Source organism: Marmota marmota, unplaced genomic scaffold, assembly GCF_001458135.2.
Source record: "Marmota marmota marmota unplaced genomic scaffold, marMar, whole genome shotgun sequence".
In the NCBI taxonomy this organism is placed as follows: domain Eukaryota; kingdom Metazoa; phylum Chordata; class Mammalia; order Rodentia; family Sciuridae; genus Marmota; species Marmota marmota.
This window is the reverse complement of record NW_026000221.1, coordinates 2,170,691-2,184,584: the sequence shown is the minus strand read 5'-3', so window position 1 is coordinate 2,184,584 and position 13,894 is coordinate 2,170,691. Positions and strand designations below refer to the sequence as shown.

At 51.2% G+C, this 13,894-nt stretch overlaps 1 protein-coding gene across 1 annotated transcript in view; it reads right to left on the bottom strand.

The window, feature by feature from the left end:
- Positions 1 to 1,249: 1,249 nt before the first annotated feature.
- Positions 1,250 to 13,894, bottom strand: part of Catsper3 (cation channel sperm associated 3) — a 31,110-nt gene continuing 18,465 nt past the window's right edge. Inside the window, exons 3-8 of the mRNA XM_048792294.1 lie at positions 10,662 to 10,862; positions 5,383 to 5,565; positions 4,586 to 4,726; positions 4,127 to 4,246; positions 3,162 to 3,316; positions 1,250 to 1,843 (exon numbers count right to left, since the gene is read on the bottom strand). Of these exons, the coding sequence (XP_048648251.1) occupies positions 1,768 to 1,843; positions 3,162 to 3,316; positions 4,127 to 4,246; positions 4,586 to 4,726; positions 5,383 to 5,565; positions 10,662 to 10,862 (876 nt within the window). The 3' untranslated portion in view covers positions 1,250 to 1,767. The remainder of the gene's footprint in view (positions 1,844 to 3,161; positions 3,317 to 4,126; positions 4,247 to 4,585; positions 4,727 to 5,382; positions 5,566 to 10,661; positions 10,863 to 13,894) is intronic.

The following is a 13,894-nucleotide window of genomic DNA, read 5'->3' as shown; positions in this document are numbered from 1 at the left end:
TATATTTTATTGTTCCCTGAGCAGTGCTGCCAAACCCAATGTGAGCAAATGACAATATCTGCCTGCCTACCTTCTGATGGTGCTCTTTCCAGAGCACCCTTGGAAGTTCTTAACCTTGGAGTCATCTCCAAATGGTGGAATCCCAAGCCTCTCCCCCACCTACCTCAGGCCCACCTCCCAGGTATTATCACAAAGTCATCCCACCAAGGCAGCATCCCCTGCCTGAGACGCAACGTGGCCACCCCCAGCAGCAATTCCTCTTGGCAATTTTCACTGTGACCCTGGGAGTGTGAACATTTGCAAATGGAAATGATCTGGGTATTTTAGAAGGCAGGTGCTCTCTGCATTGGAACAATTCTTGTCACCTCCTCAGGAAAATCAGCATGCAACCAAGAGCGTCAAAGAGGGCCAGGGCTGGCTGGGGGTGATGGTGCATGTCTCTAATTGAAGCAGCTTAGGAGAGTCATAAGTTCAAGGCCATCATTGGCACCTTAACAAGACCCTGTCTCAAAATTAAAAATATAAAAAGGGCTGGGGATGTGGATTAATGGTAAAGAATCTTAGGTTCAATCCCAAAACCAAAAAAAAAAAAAAAAGGGGGGGGGCCAGGGTGGGACTACAGATTCCTTGTCACTGAATCTCAGTACCCAGCACAGCTCAGCAAACAGTAGTTGATCAACCACAAGGACAAGATCCTTCTACCTGCCTTTGTCCTGTGGACTCAGGGTGCCATCCCCCAGGCCAGGAACCCACAGGCCCCACCGTAGGACCCTGTTGTCCAGCCACACTCTTTCCACCCCAGGAATTTTCTAGTGACCTGACTTCCCAGTGTGTGTCTGGGACCTTTTTGTACCTAACTGTAGGTGCCAATCTCTCACCCCCAACTCTACCCCAAGCCTGCCTCCCCACTCTGTCCCAGGTGACATGGCCAAGGTGACAGGCTTCAGGAAAACTCTCTCACAATGGAAGCAGAGTAGGCACCACTGGGGCTCTGTGATGGCCCATTTGGAGCAGGGGGTGCCAACTTTTCTGTCCCTCTAGGGCCCACAGATGGCTCTGTCACATCTGGGCCAGAGTGGTACAAAGACCTTGGCAGTTCTGGCATTCATATGGCCAGGAATGATGCAGTAAAGAGTCCTAACTAACCACAGCAGGAAAGTAGTCCAAAGTACTGCTACTGCCATTGCTCTGGGCCATGGTATGTGGTGCTCTGTCCTTGCCAGTGGGCTGCTCCCCATGCTGAGCTCCCTGGCTGCTTCCCATGCCCACACAGCAGAACCGAGCCACTGACTGTGGTGCCCCTTGCAAGGAGCCAAAGAGCAAATCAGAGCAGACTTCCAAAGGCAGGTCTCCACAATAGTGGGTCCACAGAGTGGCAGCCATGCCAGGCAAGGGGTCCCACATAGATCAGCCCTCAGAGGATCCAACATCAGCAGGGCCACATGCTTTATGGGGCTGCTGGGGACCCTCCTTAGTCTGCTCCCTCCAGGAGCCCAGGGGATCCTTGCTGCTGGGTCTAGGGAGACTAGAGCCACTGTGGGCCTAGATGTGGCCTCTAGCCGGGGTGAGTCTTCCTCTCCGTAGATACGCTGTGTCATGGAGGCCTGGGGAATCAGACTTCAGGAGCACCTCTCCAGCCCAACCCACAAAGGCAGGGAAACATCAGAGCAGTTGGAGTCCAGCTCCGAAAGCCATGTTTAATGAGGTCTCTCCCGGTTGGCAAGACCCCCAGGGCACCAGCTACTTCTCCTCCAGCCGTTGCAAGGACTAGGACTTCTCCTTGGGCAAGTCCTCGAGCATCAGGCACAGCACGTTGACGATCTCGTAGTACAGCTCCTGAAGTCTAAAAGATACCACGGGAGGGGAGGGAACCTGAGGACAGGGTGGGCTCCCTGCCGCCCAGACCCCACCCACCAATGCTGGCTCGGGTGCATTCACCACTTCTGGCCGATCAGTGGGGTCAGTGAAGAGCAAGGACTTCAGAGAGCCACATCAGGTGGTTGGCATCCTAGGTCCACTACTCTGCCTCTGGCCCCCTGGAGTGATTGATTTCACTCACACGTCGAGCGTGAAGAGCAGGAACTGTACTGTGGTGTCCAGACAGTGCCTGAACCACTTTTGAGCCCCAAGTGAACATTCCCTGGTCCCTCCTTTTAAGTTTGTCCAGTCTCAGAAGCCCTCTAGAGGATTTTCAATGAGAAACCAAGCTAATTATGTCTATCCTTACTCAAGATCCCACTGTGGCTCCCCAGTGCCCAAAGCCAGGATTTTATATCCTTCCTGCTCAGCTATGGCCAGTCATAACTCCAGCTAGCTTACAAGCCCTGGGCCAGGCCTAGCTCAGAGCTTCACATACATTTTTTTAAATATTATTTTAGTGGTAGATGGACACAATACCTTTATTTATTTTTATGTGGTGCTGAGGATTGAACCCAGTGCCTCACGTGTGCAAGGTGCACGCTCTACCACTGAGCCACAACCCCAGACCTCACACATACATTTTTATTATCTAATCAGACTAGTGGCTCCTTGTGGGACAGGTGGGAAAGGGACAGAGACCTGCCCAAGGTCACACAGGCAGGTAGTGGCAGAACCAGGCCAAAAGCCTCCTCACTTCCTGACTTGCCACCCAGTATGCTTTCTCTACCCCCTGAAAAGGGGTTCACAAGGAGGCCCTGGAGAGACGAAGGAGCCAGAATCTCTATATAAGTCAAAAAGGATTAAGGAGGCTGGGCGCGGTGGTGCACGCCTATAACCCCAGTAGCTCGGGAGGCTGAGGCAGGAGGATCACGAGTTCAAAGCCAGCCTCAGCAAAGTCGAGGTGCTGAGCAACTAACTCAGTGAGACCCTGACTCTAAATAAAATACAAAATAGGGCTGGGATGTGGCTCAGTGGTCTAGTGCCCCTGAGTTCAATCCCCCAGTACCAAAAAAAAAAAAAAAAAAGAGGATTGGGGAGGGACAGCAGAGTTCCCCAGCCACAGGCCTGTCCACTTGCAGCCCAGACTACATATTCATGGACTCTTGCACTCTCATGAAGGCTCTAACCCACCGGCTTGCCCTACACATGGGTCATGGATGCTCCACCCTCCCATGGCCCTCGACACAGCCCCCACTCTGAGGAAGCCCTGGGCACCAGGAAAGGCTGGGGCTGGGACTGACTTGTTGACAGTATTGTCCTGGTTGTCCAGAGTGGATAAGTAGACATCAATGAAGGGTAGGCTAGTGCCAAAATCATCCAAGACCATGGGGTCAGTGTGCCTCAGAGTCTTCTTGAAGTCCTTCACCAACTCACTGAAACTCTTGCCAACATTGCTCTAGAGAAGGAAGCAAAATGAGTGAGTAATGACAGAAAAGTGGCAGTCACGCTGCAAGGAGATCTGGGAACCCTCCATGATGGGCCCCTGGCAGAGGCCTGTTCCCAGCCCCAGGATGAGACTGAACCTTCATGGGTGAGGTAACCTCATGAACCACCATCACCAATGTGGGGCAGGTGGCACACAAAGGAACCCGTGAGAGTCTCAGAGTGGCTAAGTGTGGCCTCCAGTCCTGGACAAACCCTAGACACAGCCTAGACAGGCAGATGTCATCTCCACCTCAGAGAAAAGGCTGAGGAGGGTCATACCAAAGATGAAGGGACCCAGCAGGGCTCCCAAAGCTTAGGCAGAAAAAAGAAGCAGCACCAGCCCTCACAGGTTTATCGTGCTTGACCCACAACCTCCAGCCTGCTGTGTTAATTCCTCCTCTGGCTTTCAAAGTGTGGGGAAACCGAGATGGAGTGACACCCTGTCAGAGCCTCTTCATCCTCATCCATCCTGTGACCTGGGACTAGGCTGCCTAGCACCCAGTAAGCACAGGCTGAATGACCCAAAAGGCCCCACAGGGCAGTTCTGCCACAAAGGAGACGCCAACATTACAGCCCTGGACTCTCCAAGGGGGTCAGAGAAACAAAGAAACCGAGGAAGGAAAGCTTGGCGATGGGAGATACAGGAGAAGTACCTGCCTCACCTAAGGCCACAAAGCCTGAGGCCACCTGCCCTCTCCACATCAGGGCCCTCTTCCCAGCCAGTACTTCAGCCCTGACTGTCCCTCTCTCTGTCTGTTGCCCCGCCTGGGGCGCTGCCTACCTGTGTCTTCATCAGCCTGTCCACTTCCTCCTGCTGCCGTTTCAGAATCACCTGCTTCTCCTCCATCAGGGTGACTTGCCTCTCCAGCATCAGTTCCCGCTCAAACTTTTTGATGGAGTCCTAGTGAGTCAAAGGGTAGAGGTAAGGAGCACCCTCTCGCTCCACACTGCCCGCGACCTGGTCTCGCCCCTTGCCTCTCCTCGCCTGTGGCTCAGGCCCTCAGCACAAAGATCCACCCCAACAGAGCCAGCCCCCAACTCAAGCTGCCAACCCTCCTGTTGGCCAGGCAAACGCACAAGCTCAGGGCCAAGAGTTGGTGAGGCCCAGGAAAGGCCCACCAGGCCACCTTCACTCTGTTTCAGAGGGAGACACCGTTCTGCGTTCTCCCCAGAGGCCCGGCCCACACCTCTGCCTGTCGCACCTGGCATTCCCATCCCCCACCCCCAAGCACAGCCTCACCTCCGTGTGCATGATCATCACCCCCACGAACATGTTGAGAAAGATGAAGGAGGCGAGCAAAATGAAGGCAATGGTGAACACCCGGCTCAGAGTAAAATTCTGCATGTCCAACTGTTCCTGTAGGTTTGTCCAGCCATCCACCTGTCCAGCAGGACAGGGATTGCTGAGTACCGGGGCCCAGCAGAGCAGGCTCCCATCTTACCTGTGACAGGGAAGCCCCCGACTCACTGAGGAGGAAACTGCCTCTGCCCCACATCAGCCTTTTAGCCCCTCTACATGGTGGCCTGGAAACGCAGGGCACCTCTGGATGGAGACCAGCATGCCCTGGGGTCTGTCCCCTCAAAGTCCTTGGGAGGACATTGCCTCTTGCTAGTCCCACCTTTGGAAAGACTCCACTCTTTGAAAGAGTTCAACAGAGTCTGGAATTCTGGACTTGGGCCTTGCATCCTGATTCTTGGGTGGGTTTGTAACAGCCTGTTTCCAAAAAGGCTATGTAACATGGGTTTCATTTATAACTTAAACTTAATCCAAATGAAGTATCATCTGAGAACTCTGACAAGTTTTACGGCCTTGTGGGACATATGGGAATGCTACACGGAGTCACAAGATCAGAGACGGAGATTAATCTCTATCCAGGGCCTCTGACTCGTGCTGGAAGGCCAGCCTCCACCTTCCCCAGGCTCAACTAAGTACCCGAATATGGGGAAAGCCCACGTTAGACCCTCACAGCCACCTGCTCACGCCACCTGGCAGTCCCGTAAGGCCCCCACCCTCACCACTGTTCCCAAACACAGTACCGTGGCCAAGCTGAAGAGGGTGAAGAAAGACACCGCCAGGCTCCCCCAGTTATTCAGGTCACCGTTCTCTACAATTCCAAACAAGCAGAAGCCCAAGATAGCAAAGATGTACATCAGGACAAAGAGGAGGGTGAGCACAGAGGCCACAGTGTAGACGGTCTGCCCCACGGCAATGATGAGCGTCTGCAAGGCAGGGACATGCAGCTAGGCCAGGGAGCCAGGCGGGGCATCTCAGAGGACAGAGATCCAGTCTGCCCCAGGTCACAACTGTCCCAGCATCTGGTGCCATGCCTGGCACACAGCATAATGAACAATTAGTGGTCGAATGAATGAAGTGAATCAGAAATGTGCTCAGATCGAGGGTTGCATCAATCTAACTGATTTGCCAGAATCGAACATCCCTTATCAGTCACCTAGGGGCAGAGGGTACACAGGATCCCAGGTCATGGATTTCAGGTCACCACGAACCACTTCCCATCTGGCTCTGAGGACATCCTAGGGTATCCTGCTCCTGATTCTCAGCTGAGGGCCAGCCCTGGGTGCTCTTGCCCCAGGCCCAGGAGGAGGGGAACCACCTGCAGGTTAGAATAGAGAGGGCCCAGAGGAATGTGGCTCCCATTCTTTCTGGACCCTGCCTTTGAAGGCAGGTCCCCAGGCTTCCCCCTGTGAAGTGGGATCTGGCTTCCCCAGCACACCGTGTGACTCCCCATCATTCATTCTCCATTCTCTGGAGTTTTGCATGCAATAAGTGCTCCATATGTGTTCACCTACCTCAAATGGTTTCACAGACATAATTTCAAGGTAGATAGATATTATCAGTTTTCCAGGATGAGGGGTCAGAGACTGAGAGGAGCAAACTGTCTTGGCCAGGGTCACACTCCAGTATAACAGCAGAGCTGGGACCAATTTCAAAACCCTTTGCCTCAGGCCACGACCTCAACCCGCCAGCAACCCTGAACACAGAGGCCGATTAGCACTAGGAAAGGGGGTATTTGTAGCTGGACACAGGACAGTGAACTCTGGACAGTTGGGGTACTCCAGGAGGCAGAGACACCCCCAGAGCCCCAGGCTGCCCCACATGCAGGATGGTTTGGCAGGAGTGAACACATGCCCGTTCATTCTTCGTCCCCCTGGGGGAAGAAAATTGGTGTTTTCAGATTCATTCCAAAAGAGCTGACTATTAAAAAAAAAAAAAAAAAAAAAAACCACTATCTCTCTCCTTGCTACACAGAGGCAGAACTTCTTCCCAAGGACTGGAAAAGTAAACCAGTAAGTGCTAACAGGAAACAGGAAACCCAGTAATGGCCTGCAAATTCGGTCTGCACAGGTGGGCAGGGGGCGCAGAGGGCTGGGGAGAGGTCTGGCTGGCTGTCCCACCTCCAGGCCAGTCCACCTGAGGACACAGCCAAGCAGCCTTGAGAACAGTAGTTGTAATAAGGTCACACTCTCCAGTGGGACCCCCACTACCTGGTTGAGGCACAATCCAGGCAGCCTCTTTAATGAACAGATCCAGAAAGGGACAGAAATTGCCGAGTGCAGTGACACACCTCTGTAATCACAGCGATATGGTAGGCTGGAGCAGGAGGATCATGAGTTCAAAGCCAGCCTTAATAACTTAGTGAAGCCATGAGCAACTTAGAGAGACCCTGTCTCTTAATAAAACGTAAAAAAGGGCTGGGGATGTGGCTCAGTAGTTGAGCACCCCTGGGTTCAATCCCTGGTACCTTAAAAAAAAAAAAAAAGGAAGGGAGGGAGGGAGGGAGGAATGAAGAAAAGAAAGAGGCAGAAATCCAGTCTCAGAGGATGGCCACCCAGGTGCCCACAGGTCAGGAGATCCTTCGCTGAGGAAGTTCTGGGCTTTCGAGGTCTGTAGCCTGGCCTCGAGTAGATGTCTGGTTTTAAATTTCCACATTCTTTGGAGAAGCAATACTCAGCATCCAGTTCCGTTCTCCTGGGTCCTGGGTCAGCCACAGCTATTCTCTTATGCCTGGGACTTTGGGGGGTGATGGCCAGGGCAGGTGGCCAGGTCAGGGTTCTGAGAGAGTCTTCCTGGGCAGCCCCTGGGATAAGGGGGAAATGGTGGGACCCTAGAGAGGTGGGGAGGAGGAAGATGAAGCTGGGCTTCAGCCAGCAGGGAAAGTTGTCCGAATAAAATGCAGATGACCAGGAGCAACGTGGTACCCAGCTAACAGAATTCTCTATGTACAAAACAACAAGGAACGATTTCCTCGAGGAGCAAGTTTATTGCCATTAGGTGGAGGGCAGAGTGCCATTTTAATGAATCAGGGGTAGAGAGCCGAGGATGTACCAGAGTGTCAGCTCTGTTCGGGGCTCCTTTAGACTTTCATTCACACAAATTAGCATGGAAGTGCAAGTCCCCACCTCCAGCAGCTCCAGCTCCCTTGGCCAGCAGGCCAGACCAGCACACAAAGCCATGCAATCCAGGGTCACCTCTGTGCCCCTGCGAACCCAGGTCCCAAGACATTTCAGAGGCTACAGTAGAGCCACAGCCAGGGCATCAGTCTCCAAGGAACCACTCTTGGGATGCATGCCTCTGGTGAAAACTCCAAGGCCAAACCTGGGATAGACATTTGTGTACACGTGGTGTGTGCCCATGGGTCTATGAGGACCAAAGGCTGAGCAGGGGCCTGGATTCACAAGGAAAGCCTGGCTTGCTCCAGGATATGGCCCTGGGCCACTAGGGAGTCTCCCTGGGCTGGAAGGAGGTGCTGCCCCTGGCAGGCCCTCAACCTCGGGCACCTTCAGTTCTTTGCCTTCTGACCTGCTGCCCCCACACAGCCAAGACCAGTGTAGCTAGAGCCCCCGGCCTTACAAGGTGCCCAGCTGGGTCACAACAACTTCCTTCCAAGATGAAGCCCCTTCTGCCATCAGTCCTTCTCCCTGCGTGGTCCCTCAGCCCACCACGTACCACTCCCTTCCTCCCGTGACTCCCTCAGGGGTTTGGCATCCATGTCCTATGGTGCCCTCTCTCCCGGCTTCATCTAAGGATCTCCTCTTACCTGAGATTACCCTAACAGTCCTCTCCAGGAGCTGCCTATCCCTCACTGACCTGGGATTCAGGGGGCCATCCTCTGCCTCGTCCCTGGAGCCCCTGACTCCATGGGCAAAGTCCCTATTTCTGGGCATGACCAAACTTCTGGCTTCCCACTCCTCCTTGTGACTTGAAATCTCTCTTCCAGGCTCACCACCTCCTTCCCCATCCCATCTTGAGGCTAGCCCGGGGGATCTTTGCAAATGACACATGATCTAGACCACTTCCTCCCTGAACATCCTCATCATTAGTGATTCTTGAAGCTTTTCCAGGCCCCAGGAAAAGCTGAGCTACTCCCCCCTCTGATCTCTCTCACTCTGAGGCGCCCCCACCTGTCTGACCCCCTGGACCTCCAGTCTCCTTTTCTGTCCGCCTGCCTTACCCTCAGCCCTACTTGACCTCGACTCCAATACCCAGCACCTCAGACACTTCCCTCCCCTCCTCCTAGGTCACATCCCAAGGGCTGTCCGTAACCCATGAAGATGGAATTTGAAGTCATGATTTGAGGTGCCTTTAGAAGATCCGCCCCTGTTGCTGAGGCACTTTTGCCGGAGACACCCGGGAATCCAGGTGAAGGCTGACAGTGGCAGGGATGAAAAGACATGGACAAGTCAGCAACTATTTAGGGGACCGCGTGACAAGACTTTGAGAGAGAAGAGCCAAGTTGACACTCAGATTTATGACTTGCCTACTGAATAGGAGTGGGGGACACTCTCCACCAAAAGATGAAATCGTGGAGGAGGAGCCAGGGTTTGGGGACCTGCGGGCAGGGGTGGGGGCAGGTGATGAACCTGCAGTTAGGCACATGCTTGAGGAGCGCATGAGCTGTTCAGGAGGTGACTGGGTCTGAAGGTCACAGATAGAGGCACGGGCAGGTGGAGAGTCCTAGAAAGCAGAAAAGATCCCCCAGAGAGAATATGCAGAGGGCGGAGGGAAAGAGAACGCAGGGCACGGTCCTGAGGAAAGAACGCCACGAGAGGTCAGGATGGAGAAAGAGAAACAGTGACCAGGATGCCCAGGGAAATGGCCACCGCATCTGGCAACCTCAAGAGGCCCGGCGCTCTGGAGGGAGGGGAAGAAGTCAGGGCTTAGTGAGGGAAGTAAGACTGGGGAGGAAAAGGGGCGGAGAGAGGGCTGGACACACAGGCATGTGACCACATGAGGGCAAGAGATGAGGGACTGGGGTGGGGGGCTTGCTCCCAGGCCCTGTCCCTTCTCCCCAGAGGACCAGGGCTGGCGGCTATCACAGCAGGATACGTGACACACCCTGACTGGACAAACAGGCCCAGGCCAGCCCCTTCCTGGAGAACAGCTGCCAGGACAAACACGGTGTGTCCAGGACGCATGCCTGCCAGCCTGGGAGAGGACAAGGGGTCAGCTCCAAGGCTTGTTCTGAAAGCTTCGGAGCTCAGGCAAGGCGGGCGCCCCACAACAGGGGCAACCCAGGAAGACTTCTCAGGGGGGAAGCAGCACTTGCTGGGCTGCTCAACAAAGTGGGGAGACTTCCCACTGAGAGGAGCAGTAGACCTTTGGCTGTCCCGGTAAAGCGGCCACCGGCCCGGTCACCAGAGATTCCTAGGCGTGTAGTTCAAAGCATCTGTCCCATAAGAAAGTGAGTTACTGACTGGGGATGGAGCTCATCGGTAGAGTGCAAGACCCTGGGTTCCATCCCCAGCACCACAAAACAGGAAAAAAGAACAAAAGCTAGTCACTTTGCAGCATGGGACAGAAGGCCTCTGCAGTCAGACACTCCTTTCAAACCTCAGCCCTGACATTTAGCTGCTGAGTGGCCCTAGGTCTCAATTTATTCATCTGTAAAATGGAGCTAATAAAATCTTTCCTGCCATTGTTCATCTTAAGATTGCGACCAAGTATTCCTCCTAACCCTCCCGCTGGGATTGAACCCAGGAGCGATTACCACTGAGCCACATCCTCAGCCCTTTTTATTTTTTATTTTGAGACAGAGTCTTGCTAAGTTGCTGAGGTTGTTGGCCTAGAACTTGCCATCCTCCTGCCTCAGGCTTCTGGGTCTCTGGGATTTTAGGCATGTGCCACCACGTCCAGCTAATCTTAAGATCAAGATAATAATGCCAGTACAGGTCACCCCACCACACAGAAGGGCACATGAACTGGAAGACAGCAGTCAAATTACCTTTTCTTATGGGGCTGGTGGCAGTGTGGCCTGCAGCCTGACCTCCCAGCACCCTGGCACTCCCAGGGCACTCACCCTGATGCCTCGGCTATAGGGGATGAGCTTGAGGATGTGCAGGGACTGTATGCCCTCGGCGATGTTGTGGTAGGGGTAGTGTTTGCCCTTGATCTTGCGGAGCAGATAGGGAATGAAGATGATGATGAGGATGAACACATCCAGCATGTTGTAGCCATCCTTCCAGTAGTCGATGGGGTCCACGTAGACCTTCATGGCGAACTCGGAGGTGCAGATGGACACAAAGATGATCTCTGAGATCTGCAGGGGTGGTAAGGGTTGAAAGGATCCAACCAAAAAGCAGAGCCCCACAGTCCCGGCCCACTCCCTGCCTGGGCGACCCAATCCGGGTCACCCCCATGCTCGAGAAACCCAGGCAGAGTCCCTGGCACACAGAGCACTCCGCGTGTGTCCAACTCCCTCCCCTTCGGTGTCTTCCCTCCTGTGCTCTAAGCCCCAGGTTTGAAATGAGGTGCTTGGGAATAATGACTGACTGGCAGAAAGAATGACTGTACGGGCCTCAGTCAGTGAGAGAGGAGAACGGGCCAGGGAAGCAGTTGGAGGCCAGACCACTGGGCCCTGGAGCCCAGGCGAGGACCAACCCCACTGTCATCTCAGCCTTGAAGGATTTTGAGCAAGGGAGTGATTAGAACTGATATACATTTCTTTCTTTCTTTTTTCTTGGTAGTGCTGAGGGTTGAACCCAGGGCCTTGCACCTGCTAGTCAGGCACTCTACCCCTGAGCTACATCTCTAGCCCCACTGAGGCTCTTTTTTTTTTTTTAAGATTTATTTTTTTATATAGCTTGTGTGTGTGTGTGGTGCTGGGGATTGAACCCAGGGCCTCATGCATGCAAGGCAAGCACTCTACCAACTGAGCTATATCCCCAGGCCCTAAGATTTATTTTTTTATTTGCTCTTTTTAGATGTACATGATGGTAGAGTGTATTTTGACATATTACATATACATGGAGTATGACTTATTCTGATTGGGATAACTTATTCCATTCTTGTGGTTGTACATGACGTGGAGTTTCACTGGTGGTGTATTCGTAGATGAACACAGGAAAGTTATGTTTGATTAATTCTACTATCTTTCCTATTCCCATCTCCCCTCCCTTCCCTTCATTCCCTTTTGTCTAATCCAATGAATTTCTACTCTTCGCCTCCCCTGCTTGTTGTGTGTTAGCATCAGCATATCAGAGAGAACATTCGGCCTTTGATTTTGGGGGATTGGCTTATTTCAGTTAATATGATCATCTCCAGATCCATCCATTTGCCAGCAAAATTCATAAAGCCATTCTTTTTTATGGCTGAGTAATATTCTATTGTGTACACATACCACATTTTCTTTAACTGATGCTCATTTTTAAGAAATCTGGGCTGCTGCTCAGTACAAGAGAAACAGCAACTAGGAGGTGGGGCAGGGAGGCAATGGTGAGTAGCCTCGTTAGTCATCAGAGCAGTCATCCAGGGTGAACCCGATCTGTTGAGGGGACAGTGGTGGTATGGGAGAGAAGAGGACATGTTCCAGATAGCCTGTGTGGACAGTGAGGATAGGACTTGATCCTGAACTCCAGGATGCACGTAAAAGACAGGCAGCCAGCAAGACTCCTAGGTTTCAGAGGGAGTGACTGGTAAGCAGCCGGGTGAAGGGGACAGAGTGGACTTCTGGAGGGAAAGATTTTTGAGATATGTGATCTTTTAAGGATAAGTCACAGGTGGTCACACCTCTTCATTTGAATAACATTAGAGAAGCCAGTGTTTCTATTTGTCCTCAAATGTCTTCACGTGACAACCATTTACATATACTTTTTAGTTTTTGAAATTAATATGTAACATTTAAGATACACAAAAAGATATAGTATAGACTAATATAACAACAACCATACACTTACCTCTCAGCTTAAAAAATAAACTATTACAGGAAGTCTCTTGTGGGTCTTTCATTAATCAAATTTCTTCCACAAAGGTAACCCAGTTGTAAATGTGAAGCCTGTCATGCTCATGTATTTTATATTTTTGCCACATAGGTATCCCTAAAAAGACCTGTTATTGTCTTGCATTTTTTAGGCATTGCATAAATTGCCTGTATACTAGCATATTCTTTGACAATTTGCTCTTTTCATTTAAATTCTGTTTATCTATTAGAAGGAAACAGGGAAAATGCTTTATGTCATTGGTGTAGGCAAGGATATTTTGAACAAAAATGTAAAAGCGTAGGCAACAAGAGAAAAAGTAGTCAAGTGGGGTCACATCAAACTAAAAGCTTCTGCTTAGCAAAGGCGACAATCAACAGTGACAGGACAACCCACAGAATGGGGGGAAATACGTAAAAGTATTCATCTGACAAAGAATTAATATCCAGAATATATAATGAACTCAAAAACTCAACAGAAAAAAACAAATAATCTAATTTGAAAGTTGGCCAATGATCTGAATAGACATTTCCCAAAAGAAGATAAAAATGACCAACAAGTATATGAAAAAAATGCTCAATATCACTAATCATCAAGAAAACACAAATCCAAACACTTTGAGCTGGTCACAGTGATGTATGCCTGCCATCCCAGTGACTAGGGACCTGAGGTAAGAGGATCGAAAGTTTGAGGCCAGTCTCAGCAACTTAATAAGGTCCTAAGCAACTTAGAGAGATCTTGTCTCTAAATAAAATATTTAAAAAAGGGTTGGGGATGTGGCTCAGTGGTTAAGCACCCCTGAGTTCAATTCCTAATACATACACAAAAAAGGCTGGGGTGTAGATGAGTTGCAAAGCAATTCTGGGTATCGAAAAAAAAAAGCACACTAACAAAAATGCCACACTGAAATGTCATCTCACCTCAGTTACAATGACTGAAATCAAAAAGACAAAAAAAAAAATGACAAATGCTGATGAGGATGTGGAGAAAATAGAACTCTTACATACTGTTGGGGGGTGTAAATCAGTACAGCCAATACAAAAAACAGAGTGGAGTTTCCTCGAAAACTTAAAAATAGAATTACCATTCAGGAGTGGCTGAGGCAGGAAGATGGAAAGTTCAAGACCAGCCTCAGCAATTTAGTGAGACCCTGATTCAAAATAAAAAGAACCAGGGGTGTAGCTCAGTGGTAGAACACTCCTAGGTTTAATCTTCATTTGAGAGAGAGAGAGAGAGAGAGAGAGCGCCGCTGTGGCTCAGTAGTAGAGCACTTGCCTAGTATGTGTGAGGCACTGAGTTCAATTCTCAGCACCACATATAAATAAATTAATAAATA